We start from the raw sequence: 26,338 nt of genomic DNA on the forward strand, positions 1-26,338 counted from the left end.
TGAATTAAATCAGTATGTACTCTTTGTGCTTTGGTGTGTGTGTGTGTGCACGCATGTGACTTAACAGTAAAAATAAATAATACACAAATAAGTAAATAAACAAACCTACCTTATTGTACCTCTCGTGGGGTACAGACTGAAGCACGATAGGCTCCATGGTGGAGACATTGGCAAACTCCACTTCAGGGATGTAGAGCGCACAAACCACATGAGCCCAACCTTGAACCAAAAACAAGAGGAATCTGAGTTCTTCCATTGCTGTATTTTTCCATACATTAACAATATCCACATTACACTGATTTTTTCCATTAATCATCGTCCACTGTATGTAGTCACACCCTACAAAAAGGGACACAAACACATAATTATTGAATAATTCAGGATGCCAATAAAAGTTTCAGTGAAAATCTACTGTTCGACAGGATCAAACAATAAGGAACTGGGCGCTTCAGAGAACACCATTCAAATGATCTGATCGTTCAGTCAGAACAGAATTCAGCTCCACGCATTTTTTTAAGCGCATTATTAATCCACCACAAAACACATCAGCTTGAACTTCACGTAGACGGTGCATCCAGCAGAACGCACTGCAAAATCTACCATCACATTCAGCTCGGCTGAGACATTTGGATTTTAACAGTGACATAAATGCATGTCACACGCATGTCACGCAATTACACACTAAACACGAGAGCACAGAAAAACACTCTTCTCCCCTTAATCCTGTGTAACAGCCAACATCGTCCCCGGCCTGATTAGAGTCAGAGCACGCAAAAGCAGTTCTCCAATATATATATATATATATATAAAAAAAAAAAACCCAACATATATTTCGGTTTGTGGGACCATGAAGAGGATGAACTGCGGCCACATTAAGGGAAACCAGCAGTCGCTGTGGAGAAAATGGCTCTTCACACCAACATACAAATCACGGGTGTTCCGTCTAGACCAAGGGCACAGCCACAGGGATCCTGCCACAGGCTCGGCGCATAAATATTATATTAAAATTACAGTCTACAGCCATGCTTCCACAGATGTGGATTTTTTTTTTTCTTTCTTTTTCTTTTCTTTTTTTTTTTTTTTTTTTCAAACCACAAGACTGGGAAACCTCAGTCTTTCTACGTCCGTTTCTCGCAGCGTCTGAATGCGGGGGAGTGGCAGCGAATAGAACTGGAGTTAAAATTAATCAGTTAAGGATCACAATAAGATAAAGCCCATCTGAGAGACCCCCCCCCCCCCCCCCCCCCCCCCCCCAAAAAAAGAAAAACCCCAAAAAAACAAACCCAAGTCTAAACTTAAAGGTGAACCCCTGAACTGTCTTTGACCTCTTGTTTGAAGCAACAAGGAGGCGGGTGTTGTTGTTTTGAAATCCCTCCAAGAATCCTGCAGAAGCCTATAAAACGGAGCAATAAAACCCAAGCACACGCAAAAGAACTTCTCACCCCTTCAAAACATGAGACAGCCACTATTTACCCAGTTTCACCAAAAAAAACACTGTTCCTTTGTGTGTCAAAGAAATGCATGCACAGTACAATAGCAATCTGTAACTGTAGCAGCCACCCAAATACTTCAGAAAACAGGGGGGGGGCAGCAAAGGACAGAATTCAGTGTAATTTTACGTCAAAAAAATGTCTGTTTCTCAAGGTCTTAATCCACCCCTAGTCTCTGTCGCTGGCTATGGCACATGCTATGTCATAATGTACTTGAAGTCTCACGTTTCTGTGTAGATTTAATCCTATCTGCACTGACTAATGGCAACAACCTGCACCTCAGAGAGGATGCATTACCTAATTTCAAGTTCTCCACTTCACTCAAAAAATAAATAAATAAAAAAGGAATAGAGACACATCAGACAAATGAAGCCTCTTACACACACACACGAATCTTCAACCAGACAGGCACTGAAAAGGCCCTCATATTTCACCAACTTATTTCAATTTTTTTCTACCCAATCATCATTACACGTTTACATAAATCCTAGAATGTATGGTTGTTTACATGTGCCCCATGTATCTCAAGGAGGAAAAAAAAAAATAGCTCCAAGTGCTGTGTGTACACACAGGCACTGCCACTGTGTGGTATTAAATAGGTGAAGTGTGTAGTAAGGTGTTTCCTTGGCTCTTTCTAAACAGTGCTGTGTGCTACAAAGGGGCCATAGTCCTGCAGCTGGGGGTTCCAGGCCATGTTTACAGACTCTGAGCTGACCCTGCTGTGAACCCGAGGACATGAAGAGGAGTATCCTCATAGCCTTGCAATGACCCCAGTGAGACCGCCCCATCATAAAAACGAGGTGTGCAAGGGAGATATAAACACAGACACACACACACAGACACACACACACACACACCACTGACCCCTCCCATTTACTCAATTAGGTAGAAAAATAAGCAGTAACATAACCACAAAGTGTGTGTTCAAAACAAAAGTCCAAGTTATAAAAACTAGACAGAACAGCACATTTGGGCTACATCTGACACCCAAGAGAAGACTTGAGGTTCCAGCTCAATTTATTCTTCATACTGCTGACGTGTGAGAAATTTAACAGCTTGACCCAGTTCCTCATGATGATTTATAGAAATCCTAACTCACACAGATGCTTGTTCACGCCAAAGATTTCAGGTGGTGCACAGTCACTAAAATCCACTTGCTTAAAATACACTGCAACAAGTTATACGCCACACACGATCATAACTACAGCACTCAGAAGCTAATAAATGACTGAAGGTCATTCTTTTCGGCGACGCAGAAACATCTGTAGCAAAAACAAGCCAAAATAAAACAACAGTTATTGAACAACCAATGCTGTCAAATAACATGAGCTCACGAGGCACACGCACAACCGCAGGTTTTCACACATCTATTTTTTTTTCCCCAAAGTTTAAAAAAAAAAAACCCAAAACACACACACACACAGTACTTAAAAAAAAGGAAAAAAAGCAGGCAAAGGAACAGTGCTGTAATCCAAAGTGCCTGCGATACACTGTAAAGCTTTAAACCATCTTTTATTCAAAGCAGCTGCATAGATAGTCTGCTTTCATCTTATACGGCAGACAGAGCTCAAATGTGCCATGTCAAGGAAATGTGCGGCCCTGTACACGCTCTGTTGCTAATTAGGCCATGCCACGCAAAAAAAACAAAAAAACAAAACACTTTCATCTAAACCAACACAAGCCGTAAGTGACAAAAAATAAAACAAAAGAAAATCAGAATCTTCTTAACCTATACGTATTAGTACGTTTTTTTGGGGTTTTTTTTTTTGCCATAATCAGGAAATGAGAATCTTCTATACATCTCAGTGTTTCTAGCGAGTTCACCATTTTATGTCCATTACAGCTGACAATCATCAATTAAGTAAAGCAGAAACATGTTCATAGAGGTACATATGGTACAATGCTCTAACGAAGTAGAGAGTGTAAAGCCAGACATATGAAAAGAACCGACAGGTACTCTGTTGTCCATTAAAGAATAATGGGGACAGATGAGGCACTGAACCACTGACGGATCCCATAATGACCCAGTAGTACAAAAACAAATATAACTGAAGACGTGCTAACTAATTGTGCCATCTTATACAATTAAGATCAATTACCAAAACATGAGTAATAACTACACAGAACAAGTCTAGCAAAATCAGGCACACATTACAGGGCAATATTTATAAGTTTTAACAAGGTATTACAGCACCCATTGCCCTGTTTAACTAGACAAACTGTGCTAACTGTCAAGTAACTTATTGGTAACTAATGACAAAACCGCTTTCAGTGTTTTTTCACAAGTGTCCAAATACAGGAGTAACTGTGAGCTGAAAGAGCCTTACCTCCATTGTCTGTTCTCTTCAGGGCTCCATCTTTGTGGGGACACAGCTCACACCTCTGCAAAGACAACAAAAGCAACCAGTGAATCGATAGCTTTCTCAGGCCAAAATCCAATCCTCTCACACTCCACACCCGAATCTAGACACAACTCCCCGGTGCAGACTCTCGCCCTGTCTGCGACAGGGTCAGGCATGTGAGGAACACCAGCACCGGAATTACAGTTCTACACTCACACATCCATATATATACACATACGCACACACATCCATACACACACACACACACACACAATCTCAGCCAGATGGATCTGCACCAATAGAACAAGAAAACCTTGGAGAAACTTTACAAGCTAACATGTTTTAAAATGGACTGACATAGGATCTAGGTGCGACTAGTTTTGAAGTGACATCGACCACTGTTGTTACACCCTCGGTGTCAGAGACTGGACAAGGGCGACAGGAGATGGTAGCTGTGAGGACACTCTGAAAGTCGTTCTTGTTGGCTTGCTGGTGACAGGATTGGAACACTGGTAAAGTCTGATGACTTTAAATTAATTCACCTCTCCAACATGTGCAGAAATATTATAGGCTAGAATATCACAAGTAGCGGTGATGGTAAAGTTGGAACTTTTCCCTGTCCATCAGAAGGAATGGTAAATGAGATTTGCCATGCTATACATCAAATGGTCTTCAAAGCTATAACAGTAACATCCAGAGACACAATACCTATCCACAGTTCCAGCGTCTCAGTGATTCCCAGAATCAGTCTGTGTGATGTCAACCAATCCAAGAGAAAATATTTTCTTTCTATGGACACTTCATTTGGACATTTCCAGTTAGGGAAAAATTCACAAAGGCTCCAAAGGAAGAAACTGTTGGAGAAAACAAAATACTTTCCGACGCATGCCCACATACCAACGTGTTCATAGTTTTTAAACTTCTGCCAAGTCTCTTGTCCTCCTCATCTTTGTGTTGGGTAGTGAAGTGTTCTCCTCCATCAGGGCTCTGCCGATTGGGCTTTCTGCCCCTCCACCCTTTAATCTTTGAGATCAAGTGGCTAGTTAGGGAAAACCAAAGCATCGCATACATGGATGACAGAAGTAGCTAATTTTTTCATTATGCGGGGGGGGGGTATATTCTACCACATGACACCTGCAAGAATCTGAATTTATAGAACTCTCGGAGTTCGGAGACACATGCATAAAAAAAAAAAAAAAAAAGACACGTTTTTAAAGCACTCTAAACCTGTATACATCCATCTCTGTCCCAGAGAAGAGAGCTGAAAAGTTTCAGAGGTCCAGGTTAGCCTACAGGATGTCCAAATAATAAAACCTGTGAAACAAAACATTTGTCTTCTGAATGTAAAACTTCAGCAGAAACACAGCAAAGGTTTTGGTTGGTTTCATGGATGTTCTGGAAGAAATATACAAGTCCTCTTTGTAACGTCTGAGCAGGTGCTTTTGAATGGTGTCAATAGCCTCAGAGAGATGGAACGGTGGGGCTTGAAGTGGGACGCCTCATTTTTTTGGCATTAATCCAGACTATTCAACAAAAAGCCTGCACAATAAGTTGAGTAAAAGGTTTAGCTTCTTGTGACCCATTATGTTCCAGTGTCCCAACTGTCACCTTAGTTTCATGCCTGGCTGACAACTCGAACAAGTCACATGCATGCTAAGGCTGCCTGACAGCGACTCATCTCTCAAAGGAAGTGGCCCCAAAATCGCAAATGTAACCAATACTCTTTATCTTACTTTCCTCCTCCTCTTTCCTTTCCAACCATTATGGTCCCCACTAACAAGTGAAGGTGTTGTGATACATCAAATACTGTGATTTCATAGTTGCATTTCTTCAGCTTCTTCTCACTATTTAACTTAGTGTTTCCCTTGACAAGAAAGTTCTCAGGGATTCAATGGATTAAAAAAAAAGTGAACAACCAAGATCGGAAATACAAAAAAAAAAAAAGAAAAAAAAAAAAGACATTTTTTCACAAGCATTTTATGTGTTTATAGATTCACAAGCACAACTGAAGATGACATCTGTCAAACTAGAAATTGATCAAAGCAGTCAGTTAGTCACTCGAGAAAGTCTAATTCCAGTTCTGAACTGCTGGTTTTCACGAAAGACATTGCATTAAGTTCAATAAAGGGCTGCATGAGCCATCATCACCTGTGAAAACAGCGCGCTGCTCACTCTCTCCTACACCCATCCTAGAACCTCTCTTCCATCAACTCTCGCTATATCTAAGTCACCCCAGTATTGACATCAAAAACTCAGCCAGGGACAATGCCGAGTGGCTTACGATACTCACAAATCAATGACCAGATCACAGTCACTGGTGAAAGTTAACTAGGGGTGTCATCCTGTAAGCGGCTAATTTCAGGTTGAAAATCTCACTCTGTGTATACAAACAATAACCTGAATGTCCAAGGAGCGGTAAAAATAATGAGTATCTTTTAAAATCTGAATAAGGACAGGGCATGATTTTTTTTTTTTTTTTCATTTTCCCTGACCGTACAACAACTGTTGATGGAATGCATCGTTATGTCCTGATCCACTGAGGCTTAGTCTGTGCTGATTAAAGCATTATGTGATTACCCTAGATAACTGATCATCCCCTTCACACCACTCACTGATGAGTCCACTATGACAAATTTTCGCTCTGTCAGTCCCTACATATTTATATAACCACTCAAACACATCTCACATTTTAAGAAATTTGATTGTCCCAAACAGAACTAATTCAGCAGCTGTGACACTGCCTGAGAGTTGTTCTGATCACAGTGAAAATGAGTCTAAAGAGACGTTGAAACTTACCACCCTGGCCGCTCTCTCCTGAGATTCACATTTTCTGCAGAACCAGGGTCCAGTGGGAACTTGCACAATTCCATAACAGGCTGCAATTAAAAAAAAAAAAACACAATACAGACCAAGTCAGAAATTTTTGGCAATGACTCGCCTGTCAGGCAAACACACACTCACAAAAATCTGTCATATTTGTTGTCTTGGACACTGTACAAATGAACTTACTGTGACAATATATGCAAAGAACGATGAAAAATTAAAATAATTCCAAAAGTTGATTCATGTGTAACAGTGATTTCATTCAACCATTCAATTCATCCACTCTCTGACTGAGTTGGAATACTTCTTTCAAAATCCCTCCACTGCCAAATCAAATTTAAACAAGCTATTTAGTTTTCAGTTAAATGACCATTTGCATCAAACAACATAACCATTAAAGTGCTACTCAAACAACATGTTTTTGGCTACAAACATATACTCTTTTCAAACTGTCATGGTGGTAATGAGTACCCAGCCAAACGAAAAAGCCAACATTACAATTGCGTGCTACAACTTGTATCCATCCTTTGAAAGGCATTTTTAACACAACTTACAAACTCGAAGGATTGAAACTGGTTGTACCGACAAGCCCTCGCATTTTGTGAATAAAAAAGATGTTAGAGATGTTGCTTGTCTTTTAGACCCAAAGAAGAACAAACACACACACAAGCTGAATGACACATGCTCATTCAGTACCTCGGGCTTTCTGAATTTGTGTTTTTGGGAAAGGCTTTAGCATAATTAAGTAACCAAATAACTAAATTTATAGCAGTGCAAACTTTATACAATGATATTAGAGGGCTTTCGGCTTTCGTGTCACTACAAATTAGGCGCACGTCACTGATACAGTACTTCGGGCTGTCAAAAAAAATTCTGACTGATCCAACATACCACTGATGTCCAGGAGGAGTAACGTTCGTTCAGTCGAGTAAGAGGGTTAGAAATCCAGACTGCAAGTTCATTCAACAGATCATTCCCCAAAATGCGTTGCATACAGATCCACTTTGTCATCTTAATAAAGTAGAGCTGTTACAACACCATCAGTAGCGCATAGATTACATCAAAGTCGATGACAGCAATATGTTGGGGTCACACCACGTTTTAAAAAGCGTTAATTTCCAATCATGATACAGAACCGCGAGGTAACTCTTATAAAACAATGTGTGCAGAGGTTTTTAGAGAACTGTCAGTGCAACGTGAGGGAGCTAGTGAGGACGTTCAATTACACAGAGTTTTCAACAGCTTTCTTAGTTACCATCCTATTTTTCTCACCAACTTCATCCCCAGCAACGTCCGGCGATTCCTACTTTCATTTAGTTTACAGGGCTGTTCGGTGACATCACACAGGCAATTTCACAAGCCAAAAATGTCTCCAGACCTCCCTAAACGGCATCTTCGCACAAGTTTCATTGTTTAACTATATCATTAGCTAGCACAGCTAACCGACATCCTGTTGCGGTATGCTAAAATGGCTAGATTAGCGACAACCCACTCAGCTAGCAATAGCTAAAAGCAAGCCTCACTTTACAAGGGCTAAACTAGCTTACGTTAGCCAACCTTAGGCCTTACAAAAGCTAGTAGCATCAAATAGTACAGCCAGCAGCCTAGTAACATATTCTCACCGATAACACAGAGAATTCAGTTACTAATGGCATTTTTTCATTAAATACTATGCCACCAGAATATAATATTAAACATCTGGTTTCATGAGAGATAATAGTCGGTTACATACAGCGATGACAGCAGTTAGCAGGTTAGCTAGCAAGCTAGCTGGCTAGCTATCTCACCGCGAGTCCTCGCACCACTCACACGCATCAAAACATACCCTAATGACAACATTCAGTTTGACCAAATTAATTGCTTCAACTCAGAAAGAACAAAGGAGACGTTTTTTTTACCTTGATGTACAGCGACATTGCAACCATGTCCGTCACAGTAAACCAAAGGATTTTCGGCCCAGCCTCTCTCATCTGAGCAAACGCAGCAGCCTCCAATCATCTCCTTCATATTATTCGCCAAGTATTCGTCTTCCTCTGCCAGATACAGCTCGCTGGATACCATCTAAGAGGAAAGCGACCATACAAAGAAAAAACAAACACCCGACTGTTTTTATTTAGTCTTCATGTCTTCGTTATACCGCTACTTAAGTCCCATTAATGTGAAAGGCCATTTTCAGTCGTGTTTATGTCCTCAGCGGTATTTTTTGTCCCACACACAGATCAGCCAAAGGCTCTTGGGAAGTAGGAGCACGTGGGCGCATGCGCTTGTCAGCGCAGTGAAGGAGGGGATGATTGGTTGAAGGAACCTTCAAAGGCCAGTAGCTAAAGGCAGCGAACGGCATTGAAGCTCCTTGAGGCATAGGAGCTAGTGTGCTGAATTGAGAATAACCCTCATTCTGAGACTTCATTTAATTTTGAATGGGAGGTTTATGAATTACCCTATAATGTGAATATTTTATTTTAAAGGGATATCCACCGTGTATAGCTAGACCCAGGGCTGAAGTAACAGTGTTCACTGAAGAATTGTTTGTATGTGGGTGAGAAGCATGGTTAAGGCAAGTATATTTTCTACAAATTACCTGTCAATGATCATATAGTGTTAGTTCTACCACCAGCAGTTAATTCTTAACTTAATACTTAATTGACAAATCGTTGTTTGATGGGTACACGCCAGTTTAGTGTGATAAATCAAAATATTCCACCTTTGAAAAATTAATGAAAAATCCTCTTTTCCTCTTTGCAGTGTTATATGTCCTCTAAGCAATCAAACCTTGATCCCTGGGAATGAGTGCTAGTTTCTGGAACGTTCTTACAGTTTTCCAGTAATATTCCAAAGAGCACAAGCCTGGTAGAGAATTGCTAGGCTTGGGGTTTAAGAATGAGTTTATTCTTAGCTTTAATTTTCAAACGTTGACTATGGAAATGAAGGAGAAGAATTGAATGGAGAAACCCCATTACAACTCAGGGGGAAGAAAGGACAGCTGTTGAATGGTGCAAACCCTATGAAATGGAAAATAATTTTAACAAATCACGCTTGATTACATCGTGGTCTGCCCTAAATGAGAGAGTCTGCAGGAAAAAACAAATTGCTTTCACTCCGACTCATATCAGCTGCCAACTACTCAGCATTTGAGACTTAAACTCTGAATAGAACCACCTCACAGAAATATAGGTGTGTTGCAACTACATGATTGTACTTACTACAACTGTTTCAACATAAATGTTCGTTCAACTTTGTTGAATAAAATTAACTGACAGTTTTCATTTATAATTCATACATCCAGGCTAATGAGTAATAAAAACATCCATTTGTTTTGACATTTGTTCATGAAATGTTTAACACGCTAAATGTCACACAGTTCTCTATTTTAGTGTCTTAACACAAAACATGCCTTAGTGTTCTTCTTCCTAACCTATGAACTGTGGGAAACATAGCACTGTTAGCTAATGTCATTGAAAATACTTTTAGCTTCACATTACAAGTTTGGTGCATTTGTGATCTGGATCTGGTGCAAAATGCATCAATAATCTCATTGTATATTTGATCAAACAAATTTAAATCATTACACTGACTTGTAAAAGAGTGCTGTCATTACTTCCCTTACCCCAGTAGAATGGAACATTGGAAAATGATGTGAGGTGAAACAAAAGGCAGTCAAAGGCAATGCAACATACTACAATGGGCTGTTTTATTTAGAAAAACACAAATGTGAAAGTATACTAACTTGAGATGTTGCAAAGTTTACAGTCAGAAAATCCAACCCAAGTTAAACGTATTCAGGCTAAACGTATTCAGGCCTAAACCTAGCATGGTTATCTGTTATGGAAGGGTGCCTGGGAATGAAATCTGCCATTCTTGACTTAACAAGAAAGTGCAGTAGGCTATGGATAACACTGAACAAATGATCTGATGAAGTGGGAGTTGATAAAAAAAATTCCAACAGAAAACAAAGAAGTTCAACATGACCATTCCAGGCTACAACAGTCACAGGATCACGGGAAAGGGACAATGACAGTTTGAATGAGATTATATATCGTCATTGACCAGTTGATTCACTTAATTATACACTTCACATTAAGCAGGTAAATAAGAAATCATTTAAGAACTTTGTTATTAATTCTTACTCCACAATAATCTATAATAGTAGTGCATATGCTCTCTTTTTAATCCAAAACACTGGAAAACATTTTTACATTGGTAAAAATGTAGTGGTTTGGTGACGTAAATTAACAATCTGTGCATTTACTGAGTGCATCGCTCATTTAATAATACAGATTACATTCCCCAGCACAAAAAAATGTCTAAAACCAAATTTGACTCGTCACTCTTTTGCTTTATTGCTGTAAATAACAGAAAATGAACGCTTCCTAAAACACAAATTACGTATACTCATATTTAGTGATCTCAGTGATGTAAAATAATTAATTGCATGGGATCCCACTCATGTCACTCGATGCCAGAAAACCCGCCATGTTCAAAAATCAATTCGACGCAAAATAAATACGGAAAAGGTACTTAGCCTTCTAAATGTGACGACCGATTTAATGGACATGTTTTTCTCATACGAGGAAAGGACTCATCCTAAAAGCGTTAACGTCAGCAGTCCAGCTGGTCGCCTTTTGAAAAGGTCCTTTCACCATCAGAACAAAACTCGGGATGGTGTTGTTGGGTAGACCAATTGCAAAATGCCTGATGTCTGATGACAGCTAAGTGAACGTGATAGAAAAACACTATGCTCTAGTATCACCAGTATAGATTAAGCTAAATCCTGCAGTGGACAAGAACTCTACTACTTCTCACGGATAAACATTCAAACAGTGAAACTATAAAGTGAAACGTTTTTGGTTGAGTGATTGGTTGAATGATTGACTGAGTGAATGAATGATAAATACCGAATTGCTCTTGGTTTCCAAAAGGAGGGGTGCGAGTGTTTGCCATTTGAACCTGAGGCCAAACGACAGGGATCAGCCTAATGCCAAAGGAACATCCACTGGCTTTCGCTCTTCATGGTCAGATTTCTCTTTGCTCGTGCAATAAGCGAAACGTTTAATCACATGCCATGTAATTGGTGATTAGCGAAGTTGACCAGATATTCACCAAGCCTGTTATCTCAAGACAGTTCTGTGGGGGTGCGAACGTCTCATGCTGATTAATAGTTACTTCGATTTCCTCTTCTACTTAACTTTCCGGTAGAACTGGACCAGATGAAAACCACTCCTTGTTTCTTTGCTCTAAAGCAAGCCTTGACAGAACTTGCCGCATTTGTTTTAGTAGAACCATATGCATTATAATTCAAAAGCAGATATACAAGGTAGGCTACTTAGGCAAATGTGCTTCTACAGAAAAACTGCACAGATACGCAGTAGTCTTTGTTTGAGCTTGAACGCGCGACCAATAAACAAACGTATTTATTTATTTATTTACTTACTTACTTACTTACTTACTTGTATATTTACTTTTCTTAAAATAAACTCTCTCATTTTAAACCCATTTTGTTTGTGCTCTTCAATCATACAGCAATCTGTTCACGAACTAGTTCCTATACTCATTCCAACAGAAAGTTGGTTACAAGATCGTGTATTCTGGGTTTCTCCAAGACCTCCTGTGTGACACGATGAAAACGATAACGGCATTTCACATGGTGACGGGAGGCTTTCGTGTGAGTGGAAGAAAAGAAGCTGGGCTTTTCTTCTCGTCCAAATCCAGCACAGTCTCATCACTTCTTCCCATTTCTCTTGGTTGAGTGCGTTTTGAGAGGCACTGCTTAGGAACACGCACTGTCATCTGACACATGGAAGTTTTCACGGGTCGCCTATACATTCAAATCCTCGGAATCTTTAGTAACACCAATAGCCCTATAGTGTAAATTATAGGCCTACTCAGGAAATGCGTGGGACAAGTTTTGAAAAGACGATTGGCTATAATTTTAAAAGTATAAAAATCAATTTGCTTTGGGGACTGATAAAGATTAAATATCCATTCAGGTAACAGCTATAAACAAATTTATGGCCTTAAAGTTCACTAAATAGATTCACAAGATCTTTAGGTCAGGTTCTTTAAATGTTTCAGACCACGGTAAAGATGTCTCCGCGGGTCAAACACTTCAGCTGAGATTTAGCGCTCTAAGCCAGTTCTATTAAGATGCTAATAAAGGTTAATGAATAACTTAACTGTCATTCAAAATGATCGGCACTGAAATAGTCCATGGTCTGTAGTAACTAAACGTTTTGATTTAATTAGACCATTGCGGCTATCATAATTTTTTCTTATTAACATTTTGATACATCGTATTAGTGATTATTTCTACATCTAGAACTACCTAATCTATCTGTTTGTGTGTTTCTATAATCTATCATAAAAATGGGGACGTTATGACCCTGACTTCTTCATTCGTCACATAAAGGAGGACATTTAATGATGCTCTGTTCATAAGAAGAAACGTGGAACAGGTAATGCTGTAAAGCAATATTTTGATCATACAATCATTAGCCTATTGCCTATGAGGAATTAGATATTGGCCAGGTTGGAATCCCCATTTCATCCAAACAATATATATGTAATCTAGCAGTGATGAGTAAATTAATTAAAAATCAATCCCAAGTGCAACAGTAACTCAATGGCACTATAGGTAAATGTAAATTATACTGTTAGTAGCGAAGAGGACACAAATCACAGTGTTATCTAATTCACTGGACAACGTTAAAAATGTGACCACCGAAGTCCTGTCAGTTCTGAATTGTCTATAATGGCATAAAGGCCAAGGTTTCACTGTTGTAACTAAAGCTAGATTTTTGAGTAAGTTTTTCAGCGCTACATGACGAATTTTACTGCATGTCTCACGAATTTTACTTATAATCTCAGTTGTGTTGAATGACCGAGAGGGCCTAGCTTGTTTTTAACCGCCATAGTTTACTGGCCTTTTAAAGGGACGTCATCCTGTACAAAGCGACAGAAGAATTATAGTCATAACGACATAATGTCACTGTAGATAAAAACGCTTAATTGCTCTTATCCAGTTGTATAAGAGTGTTGTTGTTGTTATTGTTGTTGTTGTTGTGGGCTGTTGCTGAGAATGTGTAGAGCGCGCTTTCCCAGTGTTATTTTTTTTAACAATGAAGAAATGCTTCCTCAATGCTTGTGAAACTTGTCCTCCGTTCTGATGATTTTGGCATGAGTGGCGAAAAACAAAACAGGGTTTAGACATGAACCATTATTTAAAAAATGGTTATGGTAGTACAGGTGTCTTGTATTGACAACCGACCAATAGATGACTTCTTTTGGCGCAGTCAAATTTTATTTTCACGCTACATGTTGCATAGTTAGGGGTGAAACAGGGGTTACTATATTTAGAACTATAACTGGGAATGGAACACTAATTTTGGGTTACGGTTTATAACCGGGTGTTAAGAGAGTCTGTAAATCATGTTTCATATTTTAGGTAAAATGCATTGGAAGGGGCCATGAGATGATCAGTTTTTCTCGACCAGAACAGAAATGCCTCACGTACAGAAAGGAAAGGCGCCGTATGCACAGTGAAGGGTTAATGGGGAGTTTGCCTATGGCACGAGCTCGGTTCGCGCAAAGACTTGTGGGTAATGGCAGGGGCACACAAAATACAAGTAGACACGACACGGCAGGGTGAAAGGTTATTTCAGCCCACCCCCCAACCTACTCACGCTTAAGTTTCAAATTGCATGTAAAATGATGTCCTCGTGGTATTGAACTGAAGAATTCAGTTATTGTGGCATGTGTAGCCCACTGACGCAGTGATGTTGGAGTGTGTAGGGGAAAAAAAACGTGCATTTGATGTGTAGTCTTTGCTTTCACTACCCCATAAAATCTCTTGAAAGTCAACCGGAATTAAAAGGGAGGACAAAGGGTAGTTTTCAGTCCCGCTTTTCACATAGATAGCCTATTTCTGAACCAGTGTATTTTGTCAAAATCTAAGAGTGATAGCTGTACATTTCTCACAAGACCTGTTCATCCAACGAAGTTGCTTTAGCTTATGTATAAATGTTTATATGTATATTTATGTAAAAACCGAATCCAACTTAATAATGGCTCCATCATCTTAAAATGTTGCTGCCGGAAATCAAAAGTTTGCCAAGCTTAGCTTAGACAGACACGAAACGTTGCAGTGTTTTTATAACCGGCCGTGCATTTAGCCAGTTCTTATTTACCAACTTCCCCCCGAGGGTAACGACGTGAGAGTAACGACATGAGGACTGTTGAATCAGCGTCCGTTGCTGTGAATATTTTTAAAGTAAGCTAAATACGACCAATTGTACCACCAAATTTAGTTTGCGCTATTAATAAATCCTCTTCGTGATAAGCGAAAATTGCTGCAGTTTGACTATGCCCAATTATTTAAATGTGGAAAGCTGCGAAGAACTGTTCTTTGTTGTGCATTTGTTTCCGAGAGCGCGGCGAACAAACGTCTTCTTACCTTACACTCGCTCTAATTTGTGAAGATTCTCCATCAAACTTTGTGCTCGCGGTCCTTTCGAAAAGCATGCGTGTAGCTACCAATATTCCTGCCTAAATAAGGAATAAAGTACACCGAGAGTTTTCTTTTGCCGTCCGGGGTATTTCCCATGCTATGTTTGAGAATCCGAGCACGTTGTCGTAAGTATGCGGACCCCCACTTGGTGAGTCGGTCACGTCTGCAGCCCCAAGGCCCGTCTTAATTTCACTGCAAGGAAAGAGGGAACAAGCGTTGAACTTAAAACTTGTTTAAGTGGCATTCAAGTAATAAATATGGTATTATTACGTTTTAAACGTGGTATTAATAGTAATAATGATGATAATAATAATAAAATAGAATAAAAGTCTACCACCAAACGTTTAACTGGAATATGTTTATTGTCAAAACCTGTTTTCAGATGGCGAAAATAATAATAGTCGAAGGTAGAAGCCCAGTGACACAGTACGTTTATCAATACCCACCGTTAATTTTACTACCTTATCTGCCAGTCGAGGTGTGAATACATTAAATTCAGGCCTCCCATTAAATTCAGAAATCTTGAAAAGTAATCTTACAAAAATAATAAAATATAAAATTGTTAGCTCTGAATCAAATGAGTTTCCGAGTCTATTGGTTTGACATATATTTTTTAATCTTATTAATGCGAATTTGTGAAAATTCTCAGATATAATGAAAATGTATATTTATATATAATCAAAAATGCAACGTGAGTTCACTGATGGATTTACTATGAAAGATTGCCCTAGCGTGCGTGATTTAACGATTCTTATGCTTGAGAAAACAAGGTTGAGGCAAGACCTTGCAACATCATAAATGGATCTTTAGACAATTCTCTGCACGACGAAATACACTCCAAAAGACTGGGCTCTTAAGTGGCCTACATTACACTGAACAATGTGCTGCGTTTGATTCAGCATAATGCCCAAATACGTGGTGAGAAGCACTTAGCTGGAATCTCACAATACGCCAACAAGTTTTTCCCCCCAAGTTTCGTGTAGGCTACCAAAACGATGAACACAGGGTATTATGTAACAGGAGAAAAGCGTCAATCATTGTTATGAATACATCTAGATTTCTTCAGCCATGCAATCTTAAACTTTCAAACTCTTGATATCGGATGGCTTTGATAGACAGTATGCAAATTAAGTTCGACAGTCTTTGTTTTTGGCACGTCACGCCTAGGGTCTTTGTATGGATACAATTCGCGCACCCCACATGTTTGATACCCCTGTACATTGAGACAAGCACCTGAACCGGAATAAGATATCCCCGCCCCCACGACTGCACAAACATCACACACCAACACGCGTGTCTTGGAGATATGAATACTTTAATGCACAGCTTCCTTTAATGTCCTCAGAAGTTTAATCAACAATTGTTTTAGAAAGTCCTGATTCTGTTGCTATTGCTGTATTATTGTATTACCTTGGTTGATCTCCTAAAAATGCATGTACGTAACACAACAAACACTAAAATATGCTTGGTAGACGATGGACACAGATCGATTTAAAAACAAAACTACTGAGAGGATTAAATACCCCATCACATGGTTTTTGCAAGTGACCAAGACTTGCTGTACAAGTGTCGGTGTCGTACACACGACGCCAACGTTAAAAATGTATTTTTCATTTATTTAGCCTCTTGGCCTTTAAAACTCTAACTGACGGAGAACAATGTTGTTTCTGTTGTTTCAATTGACATGAAGTCAGGACATGTTCCTACTAATTAATACAGACGCCGAATCTGTCGGCTAATGACCAAGGGTGATTAGCAAGGTCGTAAAAGCTACCTCTTACCTTGACGTCAACACTCTGACTGCTCGCATGTAAAAAAAAGATAGCTCAGCAAAAGACCCATGATAATTTCGTGCAAATCCCACAACCTCAGTTTAGAACTGAAGAGGTTTTATAGCGTTTGGAGGGTTGATGCCCAAGAAATGTCCACAATACGCGAATTTAATAATAATAATATTAATATTTTCTTTACTAATCACCACAGAGCAGTTTAGCAAAATTGACGTATACCATAATTTTAGAATTTTCAAAAATTCAGTAGCAACTCAGATTCAGTAATGTGTAAACGATCTTAACAAATGGAAAGTAACCTCAGCTCAAACTAGATTTAAAAACCTATTGTTTGCTTCCCACTGGTTTTGCAAAATTACTAACGTTGTACCTTTGCAAGGTCTTTTGTCGTATTTTTGTAATTGCACGCCACATCATATAGCTAGATCTCTTTTAAGCTTTGGAGAGAAGGAGAGAGTCAGTCATACCAGATATGAGATTTGGTCTTTACCCTGTCTTGTTTTTAGATAAAGCCTTTGTACGGGCGAAAGAACACCAGCCTTGGAATCATATTTAAGGTCGGGGTTAAACAGCACACGTAGGTTGAACTCAGACTACTACTTTTCTTTGCACTCGAGTAATCGACAATATATTGACTATTTTCGCATTTTACAGAGAACTTCTAGAGTAATGATAAAGCTCAGCATGTGGTTTTTCCTACCCACTTATTGAACCTTAGCGTCCCTGCTTTTATAAAAACAGCATATGCCAGTAGAGAGAAGGGGATCTATACACATGAATGTCCGTTATTTTCTCTCACGTCGGTGGGGAGAGGCAAGGGGGCCGACATGATTTGTGAAAAATGGACCCGCGCAGAAGCATACTGTGTAGCGCAAAGGATGCATGAATATTCACACACACACACACACACACACACACACACACACACACACACACACACACACACACACACACACACAAACAAACATCGTTTATAGGCTCTACTATGACTTAAGGGTCGACATTTTGGGCAAACGTTGAAAGAAGCACTACATATCTGTATCGACAAATAACTTTCATTATTTTAACAATTATTAACATCATTGCAGTCATAACTGGTATAAGAGGGGTGAAGGAGTGAATGGATTAGGCGCAGACAGGGGAAAAGCAGTTCGATATAAACATGCGGTTTCACTTTTCATTCATTTCCATAACTTACCTCAGCATTGAGAATTTCTATACTGTGAACTATTTATTACATTCTGTCAAGTCAAGAGGTCACCGAATTTAGATTTAATTAAAGGGGAATGTTACTGAATAAATTACAAGAAGTCTTTCCTGCACACAGAGCTTCTTAATTTTGGGTACTTCTTTACATGCACAAGCGCTAACACACTCGCTCATGGGCTTTTGCATTGCCAACACACACACACACAGAGAGAGAGAGAGAGAGAGAGAGAGAGAGAGACGCACAGAATGGAGAGAGAGAAAGGAAGAGGGGGGAGAGAGAGAGAGAGAGAGAGAGAGAGAGAGAGAGAGTTTACGCAATCATGAAAACGAGAGAAAATCTAAAACATGTCAAAAATGTGAAATATGCATTCACAGACAAAGTGGGACTCGTGGTTCTGTGAGACAATTACTCACAATTTATATGAGTGTTCGCGATTCTTACTTTGTGTGAATCCCTAGGATTTCTCCTGAGAACATAAGGTTTTGTGAAAAATACAGATCTTCAGGCAAGTTCGGATCATATTTCTAAACAGTGTGTTGGCTACATTTCGTAATTATAAGGAGAAATTAGCCCTAGCTTGGCGAATTGGCTTATGGTGCACTAAAAATCACATTCACGTCTTTAGAATCACTCCCGGTTTTCCGGGGAAAAAAGAAAAAAAGTATTTAAATAGGCTAAAACAACAATTACATTCTTAACTATCGACAGCGTTGTCGCGGTTCAATAAGTTGTGACAATATTAATACTGTATTAGAGAGAAGCCTACGAATTTTTTCGGATATAGGAGGTGTCAACATTTTATTTAACGCGAATATTGAAATATGAACTTGCCATGAGCGCATTATTTACTTAAACAAGAGAGGTGGGAGTACAATAGTATGGTAATTAGCTGGGGGGATGGGGGTGGTCAGGGGGTGGAATATCCATTTTTATTGCATCACCTGTCAGTAGTGTCCAATCAGCGTCGACTTCGGGGGCATTAATTGATGAAGGTGTCTCCGGACTTGCTCACTTCCCACTGTCATTTTATTTGTGGCTAAACCAGCAGCGGGAATAGCAGCTGCATTTGGACTCTCGTTTTCGCTCCCGCTCCCTCTCTCTCTCTCTCTCTCTCCCTCTCTCTCTCTCGCTCACTACCACTCTCTCTTCCTTAGTCTTTTCTTTTCATCCCTCTCACTCTGGCAGTGCTGTTCACCTTCCTCTTCTTCTCTTGGGCAAATGGGAAGAGAACTGAGGGACCGCAGGTACAGGAGCACAGACAGGCTGCAGCCAGCCTGTCGGCAACATCACACACATTCCATCAATCATGCTGGGCCCAGTTCAGTGGATGGATTGTTTTAATTCACTCAAAAGAATTTATTTTTATTTTTGTTTCTCAAAGTTTTATTCATGACGCAGCGTGGACATAACATAAACTATACTGGTTTGGCAAACAAAATGCCTTGAGATAAAGAAGGAGCAGCTCACATGGACATTTACAGCGCTTCATGTTGGAATCTATACAATGAGCAAAATGGGAGACCTGGAGTCCGGTTTTGAAGAAATGCAGGGTGTTAAGCTTGGATATCTGGTCATTAAAGGCAAGCAAATGTTTGCCCTCTCTCAAGTCTTCACTGACCTCTTAAAAAATATTCCGAGGACTACTGTGCACAAACGAATGGACCACTTAAACGTGAAGAAACATCACTGTGATTTGGAGGAACTGCGAAAGCTCAAAGCAATAAATTCTATAGCTTTCCATGCGGCTAAATGTACTCTGATTTCTAGAGAGGACGTGGAGGCACTCTATTTTTCTTGTAAAACAGAGCGAATACTGAAATCAAACAAAAGAAAGGTAAAGACGCATTCATCAGATAATCTGTGTGATAGCAAAATTCGCTCAGACAGCAGAGGTGGTTTTTGGAAAGAAAAAGTTTGGTTAAGTTTGCACGGCGTTCCACAGACTTTCTCATTTAAAAACAAAACTGCTCGACAGGAGGTTGCCTCTCGTACTGAGTCCAATCTACCTCAATTTTACAGTAAATCCTTTTGCCATGACTTCCAACCAGTCACGAAGTCAGCATGTAAACCCTTTAAAAACTATGAAACAACTCAAATACCCAGTAACTGTGTAGCATATAATCAAAAACATTCATTTTTTCGGAACGCTGTAACCCGACAGCCAGTGCTTTATCAATCCGCCATTGCTGCGCAGCCCCAGCACCCAGGCAACGCCGACCTACTTTACAAAAGGAAGAGGAAGCGCGAGAGCATCGGGAGGCAGTTTTGGAGCAGGAGTAGACGCAACCATCAGGTTCTGGTCGTCCCGAAATGCTGCAAGTCAAAAACACCCAACGGATCTATAAGCAAATTTCATCTTGAGCATGATTTGTACCTCGATCATCGTCACATTGGGCATTTTCAGGAGAGCTGCAGCAGTGACACCGAGTCAAGTTCCTATTCTGAACGAATGAACAATGATTCCGATTTTGGGTCAAGTTTGTCCACCTCTAGTAACTCCGGAACATCGGATGACGAGGAGGATGATTCCTTCTCCGACTCGTCAGATGTCAGCACTGATGAAGAAAGTTCCTCACAGTCTGATTCAAGTTCTGTGTCCAGTCAAGTTTCGTTGCAGAGTATCCGTTTTAGACGTGCAGGATTCTCAAATCTCAACACAAAAGCACCTTTGGTCTTGCAGCCTACTTTCCACTATAATCAACACAGAACACCTAACCATGGAAGCAGCAGTATCGTGGATTATGACAGAGCAGGAAAACAGCAGAAATTGGACTTTACTGCAAGCAGAGATAAACTCCAGGACAGTGACGCCACTCATGTTCGAAAGTTCTGTCCGCCCGTTCTGGGGAACAGCTTCATGGATTCGGGGGGGAGCGAGGTTTCGGAGTCAGTGTTACACCTTGAATTTCGAGATAATCCAAAGACGTCTGACCCTGTAACTAACAGAATTAAAAAGATGGGCCTTTCACCTGGTGCAAATGGAAACAAAGCATTTCCTCAACAAAGAATATCAGGACATGCAAACAAATGCCCCCAAGCCTTGATCCCACACTGTGCCCAAGACAAAGAAACAATGGGTTCTAAGTCCTCTGACAACAATCTTTCATTAGCAGCAAATTCCAAAAGGGAGGCGAAAATTAGCCACTGTCTCAAACTACCCTCACCTCTCAAACCCATTAAAACAGAGGCCGAAGAGTGCAACACGGCTACAAGTTCGAACAATGAAACCACCAGGACAGTGAAAACGCCACCGTTTCTACTCAATAATGTGAAAATTAAAATAGAGGATACGTTTGACGAGTATGAATATGCAAGTCAGGGCACGGGGTCTCAGTGTTTGGGAATCGAGGCAGATACCAACAAAATTCAGTGTCTCAGAAATGAAATCAAAGAAACTGACCATTTAAACCACGCGAGTGAAGCTGCAGAAAGCTGTGCCTCTGTTCCAATCCCCCCTCTTAGTAACCAGGAATCTAAGAGCACTTTAAAATCTCCGAGCTCGGATGAAGCAGACTACAAAAATGGTGCAAGGGTCAGGAAAAATTACAGGACTCTGGTACTAGGGAAAAAAGCAGACACCATCAGGACACAATCTAAAAGTGCTAAAGTTGACAGGAGTCCTCGTTCGACTGGAAATTTCGAGAGCTATGAAGGATCAAGTGAGGATTGGACAGGCGCGAGCAAACGCAAACGTGCAAACAATAATGTAGCATCTTTGAAAAAGCCCTTCAACTTCATGGCGAATTTTCCATCTCTGCCGTCACTGATCATTGGCAGTGATGGGGATTTGAGTCCTGCTTACTCTTTGAACTCTTTAAGGAATAACCAGCTGCCTCATCGGTCTCACCCAGTGTGGAGATGGCAGCTCGGTGGTTCTGTTGTACCTCCCCCTCCAAGCCAGAAATTCAGGAAAAGTGCTATAATCCCTTAAACTACTCCTAAACCTAAAAAGTCTTAAACTTTGTGACAAGCACTGATTACCATCAACGTTTATTTTGTTTTCGTATTTGTTTTCAACTGAATAAGAGTTTAAGTTATGGACTTCACTCACTATCTCTAAAGCCTCGGCTACAAAGCCTACTCCTTCTCGCTTGAACATTCTGGAATTACTTAGAGCTATGAGAAAACGTCACGAATAAGCTTTTATTCCAAGTGGCAGGAAGCCTACTGCAAAATTATTTGAATTTGTGGATGCATTGTTTTAATCGTGACTTTCAACATGTCGGATAGTAGATTACCATGACTCTGGGTCATTTTGCGGTCACAGGCCTTGGGACGATCTGTGATGAACGTGATACTGTTATAACAAGTTAACGTTAGATCACATTCGGACAAAAACAGTTGAATTTCAACTTTGCCAGTCACCTCCTCTTTATTTTTCATATGTCGGTCAACCCTGTGAAATGTGTGTTTGAAGTTTTCAAATGGATTTTCTAACATTATTTTTTAGCGAGGGGAAATATATGTTCCCAGGTGTTGACGTTTGGTTGTGTCCATTCACAAGCATCACAACCCCGACTACAGGCCCAACACAAAGGCCCTCTACAACTGACAATCAGGAGCTGTTTGATTTGCACGAGGTCATTGGAGGGAAAACATACCAAATCGATGTCTTTTTAGCACAGTCATGAATAGCTTACGATGTAAAACGCAGCTGAAGCACAAGTTTACCATGCATTGCACTTTTACACAGTGCTAAAGCCCATTAATGTTGAATGTAAAGTCCATGGATTTTTTCATATCTCAGTAGACCCGTAAAGTAAACAGAAATGTCCACTAAATTAAGTAAACTCAGCATCTCATACTCAGCAGTTCACTTTCGAAGTTACATAGATGAATTTATCTTTATCTCTCCGGACAACGGTGCTTCTTTGTACAAACCTACTCAAAGTCTATGATGTAGAAAAAGGACACAGACGTAGGTGGAAAACACAAATGTTATCTACATTAAAGTAGGTCGTATTATGATTTACAAAAGTACCTGGCATAACATTATATTTGGTCATTAACGCTTCACTAAATATTTTACGTTCCTCACGGCCTAAGAACACGTTTGAACAGTTCAGATTTTTGAGACTGTACGTCCCTCTCCTTCATAATTCAAGTAATGAATGTGTCACTACCAGGGTCAATGTAAGGCTTGTACCTGAAATATCTAAGTGAAACCGTCTTCTTGTTAATTTGGTGTGCCGGTAGCGCACACCGGACAATTCAAATACCTTGTGATGAATGTAGTGTGACGTAGCCTATTTATTTTCTTTAGCTAAGCAGACTGCCCCTAGAGCCTCAGAATTGATATCACTGATGATGAGTCGCAAAGCAAAAAGTACGATTATTGAAAACATCCCCAAAATGTAGTAACTCTCCTCGATGAATAATGAATCAGGCCAAATGACATTTAGATAACATATACAGAGCCAAAATATGGAGTCAACATATAGATATGGAGAGGGGGAATATGCAGTTATATGCAGTTGCATTCTGCCGTGTTTTTTTTTTTTTTTAATAACACACACCCGACGGGTAATGATAGACAACGTGTCAAACGTGAACTCCTGTTACGTGTATTTTTGTATGTGATCGTGAATGTGTACGAGTCACCACTGTAGCCTATAGTGACAATGACCCAGGCAACATTGCAGAATGTCTGCGTTCAAATGTCCTTACAACAATGATTCACGCGTTGGTGTAAGATTGAGAAGAGAATATTCTATTTTTTATGATGTAAATGTTTCTACCAAACGTGGTTGTTTATCAAGTAGCATGGATACCTCTCACCTATAATCGCCGTGTCAAAGTGCACGGCATATCGTCAGAGCAGCCAAGGCTACTTCATTCCCACTGGCGATTAGTAGGATATTCCAGCCTAAGACTGCCCACGTTGCACAATATGTAGAATTTAACGCAGATTAAATGAAGCTGTAATAGCGTATGTGTAGGGGGTGGTCTCAACAGTGGACTGTAATGGTGAGTTGGACTGTGATTCTACAAATGTAAACAGCTACATGGTGTCAACGCTTGAAGTTAGGTCCCCGTGTTTATCCCTCCGCTTTTGCTAGAATACTTGAGGTCAGATTTTTGACATGAACTTTGAAGTCACTGGTTGTTTATAAAAAAAAAAAACTGCATATTTATTTTTGTGATTTTTCTGGTTTTTGTATACCATTGTTATGTAGGATAAATGCACTCGACATGAAAACTTGAATGGCGGATGCTAAAGCACTTTCCTTTCTTTTCTGAGTAATTAAAATGTTAATTAAATGCATTTGAGTGTAGATGCTGGTGCTTGTTATTTGTTATGAAGTTGCTAAAAAAAACAAAAAAAAAACTCTTTACACCTCAAAGTACATAGCCTATATAATTAATTGGCGCAATGTGTTTGACATTGCAATGATTAAGGCCTCAGGGCATTCTTATCGAGCAACTAAAATGCTGTCTGCAAGCATGAGATCAAATCTAAAAAAAAAAAAAAAAGTTTATAATGTACACAAAAGGTGTGTGTTTTGGAGTGGGGGAGGGACGAGGTCGCTTTCGGTTCTCTCCCTGAGCTGAGGCACCGTTAAACCATACACAAATGCACACGCTCACTCTCTCTCACACATTCACCAGAAGAGTCTACAGCAGAGGAGTGCGAGATGGAGGGTATCTGATGACTGACATTTAAGATTCAGAGAATGATATCTAAGTTAGCCACTGTTCTGTCAGTGATAAGGCCTTTAATTACATTCAGTAAGAGAGACCGAGTCAAAAGCTTTATTTCTTGGCTCAAGTGTTACAGTTCAAGCGTCCTTTTCCCCTCGAAATGTTGAATATTGGCGATGTTTTCAACTTTTAATTGTTGCGAAAAAACAATAGGCTGAACAAAGATAAGCATAGGCTACCAGTTCAGGTCTATATTCTGTCATGTATGAATTAATTCCAAATATTAAAACAGCTAACGTCTCTTTGGAAACCAGTTTATATTTGGTTATTTGTCCATTAGAGATCAAGTCGTTGGGAAATATTTTATATAGGCCTATTAAAAAAGCAGCCTTAGAACCGCGGAACAAACTTCAAAATGCAATGAACGTGTATGAGTGGACACTATTGCTAAGAGGCAGATCATGGCTTTACATCACGTACACTCTGATTATGACTGACTCACATCGGAGTTCTGATGTACAGATAACATGGATCTAAGTAAATGGATAATATCGCTAAAACATATCAGTGGTGGGCGGCAACTTTATTTGCTAAGCAGTTGGTATCTGCTTATCTTGTTTGAATATAAGATAGTGTGCGTAGTGTTTGTAAGCTATTTTATCACAAAAATGACTGTAGGAGAGTATTGCGTTGTTGTATTTCAATGGTTTACTGAAAGGGAGAGGAGCAGCCTGAAATAGGCTATGTGGAGTTAAAAGTCTAAGCCTGAAAACTCATTAGACCACTACGGGTTAATCCCACACACACGCTCAACACCACCAGCCTTAAAAAATCAAGATAAATTTACAGATAAAATAGAAAGCTTCATTGTTGTTGTGCCACCACGCATGACCTCAATTTTAGATATTTTACAATCTTAGAAATTAGTAGACTTTCGAGTATTAGTAGAAATGAGTTATCAAAAAGTAGGCTACGTGATGTATTTTTATTAGGCTATACCATGGTCGTAGCAAGTATGGTATCTTGTTCATTAATCATTTTACATTCGGTAAAATTGATGTTATATAATTTGCGTCTTAACGTTTCTAATTAGCAATCTTTGGTCAAAACTCAAGCAAAAATTAGATAGGCCTGTTCTATCAGATTTTACATGAAAAGCGACAAGGCAAAACGGACTTTTAATTAGTATTAGCACTAGTATTAGTATTAGTATTAGTATTAGTATTATCTGTGAACCGCCAATTCTGTTACAGATCAGTGTAGTCGGTCTATACTCTGTTTGGCCGAAGGAACACCGGAGACATTTACTGAACTTTTCAGGGTTTGAACTAGATGCACCGTTGTGGAATATTTTATGCCAAAACCCGAAAGGTTTACACTTGGTATTGTGTTAGCTACGTGATGAAATACCAGTTAATGGTCTACAAAAGGGTCTTCACTCATTTTGACTGAGACAGCATGCTGCGTTCGCACTCACCCGTATACAAATTCTCTGAAGTGTTGGCCTCAGAGCCAACTGTAGGATACAGCTGTGGTCACAA

General features: G+C 39.7%; 2 protein-coding genes across 2 annotated transcripts in view; one reads left to right on the forward strand and one right to left on the reverse strand.

Moving 5' to 3' along the window:
• mllt10 (MLLT10 histone lysine methyltransferase DOT1L cofactor) overlaps positions 1-8,716 on the reverse strand; it is a 40,996-nt gene extending 32,280 nt beyond the window's left edge. Inside the window, exons 1-4 of the mRNA XM_030769564.1 lie at positions 8,554-8,716; positions 6,629-6,708; positions 3,818-3,872; positions 110-219 (exon numbers count right to left, since the gene is read on the reverse strand). Of these exons, the coding sequence (XP_030625424.1) occupies positions 110-219; positions 3,818-3,872; positions 6,629-6,708; positions 8,554-8,716 (408 nt within the window). The remainder of the gene's footprint in view (positions 1-109; positions 220-3,817; positions 3,873-6,628; positions 6,709-8,553) is intronic.
• Positions 8,717-19,659: 10,943 nt separating this feature from the next.
• Positions 19,660-22,086, forward strand: skida1 (SKI/DACH domain containing 1). The gene has a single exon (XM_030770221.1). It carries the CDS (start codon positions 19,660-19,662, stop codon positions 22,084-22,086), a length of 2,427 nt encoding a protein of 808 aa, XP_030626081.1.
• The last annotated feature ends 4,252 nt before the right edge of the window (positions 22,087-26,338 follow it).

This window comes from Chanos chanos, chromosome 3 (genome assembly GCF_902362185.1).
Source record: "Chanos chanos chromosome 3, fChaCha1.1, whole genome shotgun sequence".
NCBI lineage: Eukaryota > Metazoa > Chordata > Actinopteri > Gonorynchiformes > Chanidae > Chanos > Chanos chanos.

What these genes read in the sequence shown, in the direction of transcription:
- skida1 (XM_030770221.1), top strand. Translation starts at nt 19,660, where the DNA reads ATGAGCAAAATGGGAGACCTGGAGTCCGGTTTTGAAGAAATGCAGGGT.